We start from the raw sequence: 12,836 nt of genomic DNA, 5'->3' as shown, positions 1-12,836 counted from the left end.
TGAAGGGAAAAAGGCATTCCTTTCTTCTGCGGTTATTTGGACTTCTTCTGAGATGCATTTTATAACTGAAAACTGGACAGACTGAAAGAAAAGAAGCAGTTATCACTTACTCGACCAAACTCTTTCTGGGAAAGCCATGATTGTTTTTTGGAAAATATTTCATATCTGATTAATCTACCAGGAGTTTTGGAAATGTGTGCTAAAGAAGAATCAGTGTGATGGGACTAACCTATGTGCAGTTTTTAAGAGCCATTTCAAAACAAGATTTATTTATTTTTATTTTCTGTGTGTACATATAAGTGCCCACATGTATGTATGTGTGCCATGTGAATGAATGCAGTGCCCATGGAGCCCAGAAGAGGGTGTTAGATACCCAGAATTGGAGATACAAATGGTTATGAGCGCCAGATGTGGGTGCCAGGGACCAGCTCTGGTCCTCTGCAGGAGTGACAAGTTCTCCTAACCGTCTCCAGCCCATTAAGCCATCTCTCCAGCGCCGATGCTGAAAGTTGTTAAAGAGAGATGGAAGCATTTAGTGGGAAGAACATTTTAATAATTCATTCACTCATCCACTCATTCATTATTCATCCAAGTCACAAATATTTCCACAGTACCTAGGACCCCGCGTTAGGCTCTGGGATGTGGATACAAGCAGCCTGTTGTTCTAGGCCATAGGGAAGTGTGGTGAAGGATTTGCTCATTGCTTACGGTTGGGAGAAGGTGAAGCGGCCTCACCGACCGGGGCAGGGAAGAAAGTCCATCTGGAAGGAGGAACCACAAGTCAGATAATCCACACATTTGAGATTGCGGGACCTCAACTCATTCCATCCACCAACCTCTAAGTTGGTTTCCTTTTGAGGGAGAATAATTTATTTTTTCTTTTTGCTTTCTTTTTTTTTTTTTTAAGTTTTGTGTTTTAAAAATTTTAAGATTTATTTATTTAATTTTATGTGTTCAAGTGTTTTGCCTGAGTATATGTATGTGTACTATATGCATGACTGGTGCCTAAGGGAGCCAGAAGAAGGCCTGGATCCTCTGGAACTGAAATTACAGATGTTGCGAAGCGCTACGTCAGTGCTGTGAACAGAACCCAGAGCCTCAGAAAAAGCAAGTGTTCTTAACCACTGAGCGGTCTCCAACCCCATTTTTTTTTTTTTTTTTGAGACTTGGTTTTAAGGGCTGGAGAGATGGCTTAGCAGTCAAGAGACATGGTTTTGTATAGCCCAGGCTGCCTCAGACTGGGTGTGTAGCCAAAGATGGTCTTGACTTCCGGATCTTCCTGCCTCTACCTCCTGTGTGCTGAATGACTGGTGTGTATGCCCGGCAAGAGAAATTTCATCGGAGGAAGGACTGGGGAGATGCCTCGGGGGTTAAGATGACTTGTTCTCCAATCTCTAGGACCAGAGTTCTAATCTCAGCACTTAAGTAAGAATCCAGGTGTCCCTGCAAACTCCTGTACCCCCAGCACAGATGTGTTTGTTTGTTTTTTTCTAATTAGTAAAAACAAAAACAACTGAAGAGCAACAGAGTAACCCAAACCACACTTCATGCGGCTTCCAGCACAGCTGAGGAAATGAACAGCCCAGGTTCAGGAAGAGATCCTGCCTCAAAAGTAGAAGGCAGGGGGTGATAGAAAAGGACACCCAACACCCCTCCAGGCCTTCCCGAGTGCGCACGGGCTTGCATCCCTACCTGTGTGCATAGACTTACATAGACCAGACACAAATAAATAAGTGAGTCTCTAAAATAATTTTCTAGAATGACAAGGAAAGAGTAGCCTGTTGAAGCTACTACTGGCAGCTAAGCTCTCCATGAATTGATGGTGTCCATGGTGCTGTCAGATGGACTCTGGCTGTGGCCAGGAAATCCCAAGGCAATGTGGGCTCTCCTTTGTGATGGGATGCCTCTGTCCAGGACGGAGATGACCCCTGCATTGGAGATCTACCTCATAAGTCGTCAGGAACTCCTTGTGGAGTATAGCCTACCGGGTGTATGTCCTGTCCCATGACATCTAGCTTAGTGCTGGACAGAGAGAAAAGGTTCCATGGACAGTAGCTGACCAGATTTCTGGGCCAACAAAACCTCCTTCTTCCTCACACATGGTTCACAGTGTTTGTTGAACTGTGTCTTATTTCTCTTTCTGCCCCTGCGAAGCCCTTGAGGACAGGGACTAGATGTGATGATTGATGAGCCAGAGGCAATGTCCCCTTTGTATGAAATTTATGTGGCTTTCACAGAAGCATGACTCTGAGCTCAGGGTCCTCTGTTGTCTTCTCTGTAGCCAGAGCTTCCAGGCAAGGGTATGGTGGGCCTGGGGGGTGTTGGGAGCAGTTTGGGAAAGGTGGCTTCTCTGTTTTGTACATACTTACAGTATATATTTGAGAACTGTTAATCCCTGGCATGGTTGTTGAGTGACTCTGTAAACATCTTTATCCTTGTCGTTAGAGCACAGCACAATCTTCAGCCCTGGACTGCAATGACCAGACTAAACCCAAGGAAGCCATCACCAAAGCTGGGGCAGCTTCGGTCTCCACCCCAGACGCAGGTGAGAGAAGTGGTGGGACACGAAGGAATGACATCCTTCGTTACAGAAGTGATGCAGTGTCTGCAGCGACGTGGCTTGGGAAAGCACCAGCAGACGCACTGACTTCCGGGCCTGTGGATGTCCCGCCTGGAAGGAGCTGGTTCACGATACCAAAGTCCAGTCCCGCTCCAGGCATTCCAGGGCCTAGAGACTCAAAACCTTCTCTCCTTCCTCCTTTAAAATAGTTTTATTGTTTTTAGTCATGGTGTGTGTGTGTGTGTGTGTGTGTGTGTGTGTGTGTGTGTGTGTGTGTGTTTGAGTACAGGTGCTGGTGGACAGAGACATTGGATCCCCTGGAGCTGGAGTTGTAGGTGGTTGTAAGTGGCCCACCGTGGGTGCTGGGAACTGAACCCAGGTCCTCAGCAAGAGCAGCAAGTTCTTTCAACTGAGCTCTCTCTCCAGCCCCCATGTTTTTGTGTTTTTTTTTGTGTTTTTTTTTTTTTCCCCGAGACAGGGTTTCTCTGTGTAGCTTTGTGCCTCTCCTGGAACTCACTTGGTAGCCCAGGCTGGCCTCGAACTCACAGAGATCCGCCTGGCTCTGCCTCCCGAGTGCTGGGATTAAAGGCGTGCGCCACCACCGCCCGGCGTTTTTGTTACAAGTAAGACCTTTTTGATACAAGGTCTTACTCTGTACTCCAAACTGTCCTCAAACTCTTAATGTAACTCAGGCTGGTCTCAAACTTGAGATTCTTCTGCCTCATCTTCCCAAGTGCTGAGTCTACAGGCATGGATCACTATGCCCAACTTGGATTACCTGGATTATTTCAGTCACCCTTCCACCTCTTACATATTCTGGCACCTCTCAAGACCACGTGCAGCTGGGGTTGGGGCTACATGCGCGAGAGTAGTTCTCGGCTGCTCCTGCTTCATGGGAATGCTGCTGACAGGCCCTCTCTCGTGAGGCTCCCCTGTGAATAATTACAGCTGCTTTCTTTTCAAGACCACAGTGGGGCCCAAGTAAGGTGGCACACACCTTTAATCCTAGCACGCAGAGGCAGAGAGAGAGGCAGGTAGATCTCTGTGAACTCCAGGCCAGCCTGGTCTACATATGAAATGCTGGGCCAGCCAGGGCTAAATAGAGAGACACTGTCTCGGAAAAAAAAAACAAAAACAAAAACAAAACAAAAAAAAAACCTACCACCACCAAAAAAACCCAACCAAAATGGCCATATCATGTACAGAGGACAGGTTCCACTACAGCCCCTCTTTTCCTAAGCTCACAAATGGTAGAATTCCCCCATGGATTTGTGGATTTATCTTGAGGTTCCTGTACCCTCCCCCTCACTTTAGACTCTCTGGATAACATTAGAGGGGCCCACTGAATCCCAAGCTGCTTCTTCTTCTTCTTCTTTTTTTTTTTTTTTTTTTTTTTTTTTTTGGTTTTTCAAGACACGGTTTCTCTGTGTAGTTTTGGAGCCTGTCCTGGAACTCACTCTGTATACCAGGCTGGCTTTGAACTCACAGAGATCCGCCTTCCTCTGCCTCCCGAGAGCTGGGATTAAAGGCATGTGCCACCACCACCCGGCCTAACCAGCCTACTCTTCTAAGCTCCAAGCTTGCACCTCTGGGGTGCCCATCACTGGACTCCATCTCTTCCTGCTCCCACCCCCACCCTCCTGATTTCTGTGCTAACTTCTGGTCACCACACAGGTTGCCCACATCCTTGACATCTCTGGTGGCTGAGGTTTCCACTGCCGGCTGCAGTCACCTCCTGTCTTCCTGTCTTAGATATTTTTCTTCCATGCCAGAGTGAGCTCAGAGTGTCCATCTCAAACACACACATACACAATCAGACCATGTTCTTTCTTGACGTTCTCCAGTGGCTCCTCATGACGTTCAGGGTAAAGTTCATGTCCTTAGCACTCAAGATGGCTTGTGATCCGGTCTCTGTCTCAGTGCCCTTTATTCCCTCAGGACATCCTTCATTCCAGTCATGCTGGAGTGCTTACAGGTCCCCAAGCTATGAGGCTGGGCCACACATCTGGTCTTCATGACGTCCTTTCGATTCCTTGCCTTATTGTTAGTTGGTTTGTTTTTTATTTTTATCGGTACTGGGGACTGAATGTAGGGTCTCATGCGCATGAGATAAGCCCCCTGCTGCTGATCCACAATCTCCAGCCCTCTTTCTATTTTTTCTTTTGAGACAGGATTTCATTAAGTTGTGCTGGTTGGTCTGGAACTTTTAATCCTCCTGCCTCAGCCTCCCTAGTAGTTAGGAATTCATGCTTTCCCATCAACCTATGCTCTGAGTTTTTGATGACCCCTCCCCCAATCCTGGCCCACCGGAGTCTCCAAGGCTCTGTGTTTCCCAGGGTTCCTGAGCAAACTTGCACCAGCTCCCACACTGCTGAGCTTCTAGTAGACTACATGGTGGGGGGAGGGTCAGCAAAGAATGCGTGGTAAACAAAATGGCCTAAAGAGGGCGAGAGCTGCTGCTGGCTGGCGGTGTGGCTCTCACAGTCGGTCGATGGTCCTCGATTGCTCTCGGGAGCAAGTTTGGCTTCTCGCGGTATTTACCTTCCTAACAAGCTGCTTGTTTCTTCTTCAATTTATTTCGTCATTGATGAAGTGTCTTGGAATTTAAAGGGGATTAGGATTGGATCCCTTTCCTCAAAGCACCCGAATACTGGACAAGCATGAGTCAGCTCTCTCTTCCCACCACGTGAGATTCAGGGATCAAAGTCAGGTCCTAAGTCAAGTCGGAGAATATTGCCTTTACTCTCCGGTCTATCTGACCAGTCCCATGTGCCTTGATTTAAATTACAGGAAGAGGGCTGCACTTACCTTCACCGGATGTCTCTCTCTCCCTTAATCACAGATGCTTCCTTAGAAACTAACTTGTGCTGGGCATGGTGGTTTATCATTAGAATCCCAGGACTGGGAAGGCAGAGGCAGGGGGATTGCTGCAGGTTTGAGGTTATCCTGGTTTATATAGAAATTACCTATGTGCCAGCCTGGGCTATCTATCATGAGCCTATCTCAGAAACAAAACTTAAACAAACAACAACCAAATAAGGAAAGTAGCTTCCAGGAGTTGGGATTGGTGATGTCCATTAGGCAAAAGGATTGTCCTGAGTTCAAGGCCAATCTGTGTTACAAGACAAGTTCAAATGCTAGCCTTGGGTATATACATACCAGGACTGTCTCAGACACACACACACACACACACACACACACACACACACACACACACTCAGGCCCTCAAACAAAGGAAGAAAATAACTTACGTGTCTCCTTTCTTTTGGACTTGGAAGCTGGATATCTGTGTAAAAATGGCTTCCTTTGGATTTCAGACATCAGCCTTACCTGCCCTGCCATTAGCCTCCAGATTACAAGGGGATTTGGGCATTTCTCTGAGATCTAAAAACCAGTTTGCGTACAACAGAGCTTGCTGTTGGTCAGCTGTGGCCAGTCATTTTGGTAAAGGAGTAGCAAGTCAGTCCATAGAGCCACTTCCAGACCTTGAGAGCCTTGCAATCCTCTGGTCAGTCTGCGGCTTCAAGGCTAATGGACATTTTGAGGGTGAGATGCTGGAGTGTGGCAGCTCCAAAAGCAGCCCACCCAGCCGTGCTGCTGCAGACCTGACTGATGTGCTTTGAGTGCAAATGGGGGGAGCAGCTCTGAAGCTGCCTGGGCTCTAGTCCGGTTTCAGTCGCTGTAACCCCGGGCACGCTGTAGTCTGTTTGCTTTTTCTTTCTGTTTATTTATTTTTAAACAGGGGTGGAGGTCTTCCTGAGTAGCTCAGGTTGGCTTGGAACTTGTGATCCTCCAGCCCCTACCTACCTCCTGAGTACTAGGATTACAGATAGGCATGTGCTACCACACCCAGTTCATTTTATATTTAAGTTCCTGAGTCGTACTCACACTGTGACCTTGGTAAAAGTTTTAAAACAACAAAATCATTTTAACCGAATTGTTTTCACTATGAGTGATTGAACCCAGGTCCTTGCAGTTGCTAGGCAAGCACTCTACCCTTGAGCTACATACCTTGCCTGCCTGCCTGCCTTCCTTCCTTCCTTCCTTCCTTCCTTCCTTCCTTCCTTTTCTTCTTCTTCCTCCTCCTCCTCCCCCTTCTTCTTCTTCTTCTTCTTCTTCTTCTTCTTCTTCTTCTTCTTCTTCTTCTTCTTCTTCTCCTTCTCCTCCTCCTCCTCCTCCTCCTCCTCCTCCTCCTCCTCCTCTTCCTCCTCCTTTTTGAAAAAGTCTTTTGGAATTCAGACTGGCCTTGATCTCAATTTGTAGCTGATAATGACCTGAGGCTGGCCTCAAGCTTGCTGTATTGGCAAAGATGGCCTTGAACTCCTGATCCTCTTGCCTCCACCTTCTAAATGCTGGGCTTATAGCATGAACCATCACGTCTGGTTTATTCATTGGTGGTCATTGAATCCAAGACTTTGTGCATGCTAGGCAAACACTTTACCAGTCCCCAGCTCTCAAGCCCTGTCTTTAACTTTTTATTTTGAGACAGGGTTCCACTAATTTGAACTCACTTTGTAGCCCTGACAGACTATGAATCCTTCTGTCTTAGTTTCCCAAGTAGCTGGGATTGAAGGCCTGTGGCACTAGGTGTGGTTTAGCCATTTCTTCTGCTTTTCTCTCTTTTTTAAAAAAATTCTTTATTTTATTTGAGAGAGAGAGAGAGAGAGAGAGAGAGAGAGAGAGAGAGAGAGAGAGAGAGATTCCACATATGCCTGCTTCTATGTGTACTATCTATGTGCCTGGTGCCCTTGGAGACAGTTGTGAGCTGCCTTGTGGGTGCTGGGAATTGAACCTGAGTCTTCTGGAAGAGCAGTCAGTGCTTTTAACCTCTGAGCCATCTCCCAGCCCCTGGTTTTATGATTTTTGTGATGGTCACTTCAGTGGCATTAAGTGCCTTCCTGTGCTTGTGTGGTCCTCACCAGACACTACCTCCAGAACTCTTCTCCTCTCCCACAGTTCAAACTCCATAGTCACCAACTCCACCATCCCCTTTACTCAGCTCCTGGAAACCACCTTCCTTGGTGTGACTCTATGAATCCTATGACTCCAAGTACCTAAAAAAAAAAGAGGACTCTAAAACATCTGTTCTTTGGGATCTGGCCTGGTCACTTACAGTAATGTCCTCAGTGTTATAGCATGTGTCAGAATGTAATCACTGTTAAATATTAATAGTAGTTTATTTCATGTATATGCCTCATGTGTTTATCTGTTCATCTGTTGATGGACATTTGGGATGCCTTTTACCTTTGTGAATAGTTCTGCTATGAACACTGATGAACAAGCATCTCTTCCAGTCAAAAATTACATTTTCTACTGGGTATGATGATGCACACCTCTAATCCCAGTACTCAGAAGGCAGAGGCAGGTGGATCTTTGTGAGTAAGAGGCCAGCCTGGTCTACATAGCAAGTTCCAGGCTACATAGTGTCCTGTCACAAAATAATTTTTTCAACTGTGTGGAAATGTGTCAGTGGAGATTGGAGGACAACTTTTGGGAGTTGGCTTTCACCTTCCACCATGTGGGTCTGGAGGACTGAATTTGGGTAGTCAGGCTCAGCAGCAATCTCCTTTTACTGTCTAAGCTATCTTGTTGGCCCTGCTTCCACTTCTTGGGTATACAGCCAGTAATGGAACTTATGGATGTGGCTCCTAGCTTGTACTTCATAAATGACTTTATAAATCAGGAGATGTTAGAACACTTGCTGGGAAAGTTCTTTTTACCTACCCACTGTGTCTACTGCTGTGGCTCACAGACTTTACCTCCAGAAACATCAGCTTGTTCAGACAAAGAGGTCCTGAGCCCATCTTTGCATTTGATATGCCATTAGCAATTCCCACCATCCCACCTTCCACATCTATCATGCAGTCGCTTTTCTGTGACTACCACAATGTCCCTGATTTGAGCCACAGATCTCACCTGCATTACGATGTCTGTTTCCTAACTGATCTCCTCCCTTTCTGTGCCTAAGACCCTCTGGTCTTTTTATATCACAGCAACAAGATTGATTCTTTCAAAACATCAGTCAAATCAGGCCAGCCTAGGCTACACATCTAAGAAACATCATGTCATTGACCACTTACAGTTTTCTGTAGCTCCCCATCTTACTGTGAAGCATGCATACATAGCTCAAGGACTAGCCATGACGTAAGGCTGCATAGCATCTGCCTCCTACTTCTATCCTGTGATCGTTTGCGGTTCTTTGATCTGGCAATCAAACTCCTTGCTATGAACCATGCCTGGAATGTCCTTCGGTTTGAGAAATTCTTCTCTTGGTAAACATCACTTCATTAGAGAGACCTCTAACATACCTTACGCAGCCTAACAAGCTCTCCCTTCTCTGTCTTCAGGTATAACATATTCATCCTCTCTCCCTCCCTCCCTCCCATCCTCCCTCCCTCCCTTCCTATACATCTCACTATGTAGCCCAACCTGGCCTTGAACTCACTTCAGTCCTCCTGCCTCAGCCTCCTGAGTGCTGGGAATACAGGCATGAGCCCCCACAATGGCCGCCAGCATTCTAACTGCTTCAAGTCTCATTTACTCAGTATTCTCTGACACGTATTAATACCTAAATTTGTAACTTCCTTCCCCTTCACTAGGATGTAACCCTATGATGTTTTTATTTTTTAATTTTCTGTCGTAGCTTTCTTGATCTCCTTTCTTAATCTATAAATAACAAGATGGAGACTTTTTCTCTGTTATTCCCTTTGGTGAACTATATTGGATATAAACACCCATGGATGCTGAAGCAGGTGGTTCTTTGCAAGTTTGAGGCCCGTGGAGGCTGCATAGTGAATTCTAGACCAGCCTAAACTACAGTGTGAGACACTGTCTAAAAGCGGGGAATGTCAGCCCCGAGTGGTGGAACACACCTTTAATTCTAGTACTCAGGAGGCAGAGGCAGGTGGATCCCTGAAGTAAGAGGCCAGTCTGGTTTAAATATCGAGTTTCAGGGCAGCCAGGGCTACAAGTGAGATATTGCCTCAAAAAAGGGGTGGAGGTGGCTGGTGAGATGGATCATGGGTAAAGGTGCTTGTTGCCAAGTGTGATGACCTCAGTTCGATTCCCCGGAACCTCTGTGGTGGAAAGAGAAGATGGACTCCTGTCAATTGTCCTCTGACCTCTACCTACATGCTGTGACATCTCTGTACCATTCCCCTACACAAATAAATAAATGTCATAACATCTTTAAAAGCCTATTTAAGGGTCTGGAGCGATGGCTCATTGGTTATGAGCACTGGCTGCTCTTCCAGAGGACCTGGGTTCAGTTCCCAGCACCTGCATATCCATATCAGGCAGATCACAACTGTCTATAACTCCAGCTCCAGAGAGTCTGATACACTGTTCTAACTTCTATGGAAACTACACACACACACACACACACACACACACACACACACACACAACTAAAAATAAAAAATCTTAAAAAAAAAAAAGCCTATTTGAACACTGAGAGAGTATTTTGTAACTGCCAAGCCCAGAGCACTGCCTTTGAGTACTAGGAATGACCACATTCTGCAAATCCTTATGATTTTACCCCAGGATCTCCTTCAGTGGCCTTTTCTAACGAGGCAACATCAAATCATGCTTCAAATCCCATTTATGTGCTTGATTATTTTCCCTTTCACATTTTTCTTTTAATGTATTTGAGGAAATGTGGCTTTTATTTCATTTTGATCATACTTTTCCCCATGTCTCCTTTGAGAGTAAACTCCATAGAGTTTGTTTGTTGTTAAAAACTGTGCTCCGGCCGGGCCTCTGAGAACAGTACCTGTCATTTAGTGGGTATCCAGTCAACACTCGCAGGGTGGAGAAATGATCTGAGTGCTTCAGGTGCTATGGAAAACGCTTCCATCAAAAATGAATGCAGGAGGGATTATCAGCCTTAGGTAATGGCTGAACAAGCCAAGGCCTCACACGCTTGTGCAACTTGCCCTTAAGTGCCAGAGTTGGGACCTGGACACAGATGACTTGAGAACCTCACTCCATTCATGCTTGACTTTGTCACCTATCAGCCAGATGGGGTCTAGTAATGAATTTATCATGCTATAGATAGCTAATTGCAGCCCCCCCCCATCTTTTGGTGCTGAGGGTGGAGCCCAGGGCTTCACACAAGCTAGGGAAGAAACACTTAGTGTACCTCACCCGACAACTGCTTTTATTTATTTATTTCCTGGTTTATTTATTTTAAAATTTTTATATGTATGAGTGTTTTGCCTGTATGCAAGTCTGTGCAACCACGTGAGTGCCTAGTACCCTGTAGGGATCTGAAGAGGGGGTTGGATCCGCCTGAGATTGGAGTTACAGAAGGTTGTGAGCCCTGGCAGCTGGTTTTAAATCCCTAGTTTCTGAGCTGTTTCCTTGACCTGATGCTGTAGAGAACATACCATGAAGATCCCTTCGACAGAGGGCAGAATTTCAGAGCTGGCTGATCCCTTAGCTATCTTTTGGTTACCAGTCCCTCTTGATTTAAAGCGGCAGTAACAAAGGCTTGGTGAGGCCGAGCCCCTCCTGACTCCTGGGTGGTCCTGAGCTCTGAGTGGGTTGAGTCATGAGCCTACAGCATTCTTTTGGCAAAGCAGAAGTTCTGACGGGCCCCCTTAAAGAGCAATCTGAATGGTTGCTCTTGTCAACTAGTGACCCCATGACTCTGGGATTTTGGGGTCTTCTGTAATTTGGGTGCAGATCACTTTTAGGAGGGGCAGGTGCTAGCTGAGGTCTCCAGCTCTGGTTGGGGCTACTCTCCAGGCAGTGTTTCTTGATGTAAAAATTATGGCATTTCCCAACGTCTTTGAGGCGTTCAACTGCACAAGAGGATGAGTCTTAGGACATAGTATGTATTCATGTTCTGGATAGTTTGTCTGCCTTTTCTCAAGTCTCTTAGGTGTTAAATGCAAACAGGAAGGAGCAGATGCATTCTGCATACTCTACCTATTCAGAGGAATATTTTCTGTTCATGAAGAAGCTATGGCTTAAAAAAGTATTGTCTCAAAAACTTAAATGTTTCCCCAAAGTCACTGGGAGCCAGGATTTGAATCCAGACAGATCATGAAAGTTCTTGTCTACTAGGCATGATGAAGCACTTCTGTACTCCCAGTGCTTGAAAGGCTGAAGCAGGAGGATTGCTGTGGGTTCAAGCCTAGCCTGGTCCACATAGTGAGTTCCAGGACAGCCAGGGCTATGTAGAGAGTCCTTGTCTTGGAAAAAAAAATCTTACCCAGTGTGGTAACTCACATCTGTAATCCCAGCAATTGAAGGGCTGAGGCAGGAGGATTGCTGTAAGTTTGAGGTTAGTTTTGGCTATTTTGTCTTGGGGTTTCTATTGCTGTGATAAAACACCATGACCAAAAACAATCATGGAGGAAAGGGTTTATTTGGCTTACACTTCCACATCACTGCTCATCACTGAAGGAAGTCAGGACAGGAACTGACAGGGCAGGAACCTGGAGGCTGGGGCTGATGCAGAGGCATGGAGGGGTGCCGCTTACTGGCTTGCTCCTCATGGCTTGCTCAGCCTGCTTTATAGACCCCAGGACCACCAGCCCAGGGATGGCACTACCCACAATGGGCTGGACCCTCCCCGACTGATCACTAATTAAGAAAACGCTTTACAGTCTTGCCTATAACCCAACCTCGTGGAGGCATTTTCTCACCTGAAGCTCCCTCCCCACTGATGACGTTAGCTTGTGTCAAGTTGACATAAAAGTAGCTGTCACAGGTATGCAGTGAGTGCCAGGCCGTGCTGGACTATACTGTGAAGTCCTGTCTCACAAAGAAAAACCAAACTAGGATTAGCAAGATGGCTCTGTAGTGAAAACGCTTGCTACATAGGCCTGGAGACCTGAGTTGGAGCCCCGAACACGTGTAAAGGGAAGGAGGAAACCAACTCCACAAAGCTGTCAGCTAGTCTCCACACCAGTGGTGGCACACTCACACACCCGTGACATACACACACACACACACACACACACACACCCATAACACACACACACACACTCATAACATACACACACACACACACACACCCATAACATACACACACACACTCATAACACACACACACTCACACACCCGTGACATACACACACACCCATAACACACACACACACCCATAACATACACACACACACTCATAATATACACACACACACACACACACACACCCATAACATACACACACACACACACTCATAACATACACACACACACACACCCGTAACATACACACACACACACACACACACACACACACCCATAACATACACACACACACACA

General features: G+C 46.3%; 1 protein-coding gene across 1 annotated transcript in view; it reads left to right on the top strand.

The window, feature by feature from the left end:
• The window catches only part of Ahnak (AHNAK nucleoprotein), an 89,838-nt gene that overhangs the window by 44,733 nt on the left and 32,269 nt on the right, over positions 1-12,836 (top strand). The window contains exon 5 of the mRNA XM_059261140.1: positions 2,446-2,545. Coding sequence (XP_059117123.1) covers positions 2,446-2,545 — 100 coding nt within the window. The remainder of the gene's footprint in view (positions 1-2,445; positions 2,546-12,836) is intronic.

This window comes from Peromyscus eremicus, chromosome 1 (assembly GCF_949786415.1).
Source record: "Peromyscus eremicus chromosome 1, PerEre_H2_v1, whole genome shotgun sequence".
Taxonomy (NCBI): Eukaryota; Metazoa; Chordata; class Mammalia; order Rodentia; family Cricetidae; genus Peromyscus; species Peromyscus eremicus.
Note: the sequence above shows the minus strand (reverse complement) of the source record. Positions and strands in the feature narration are given on the sequence as shown.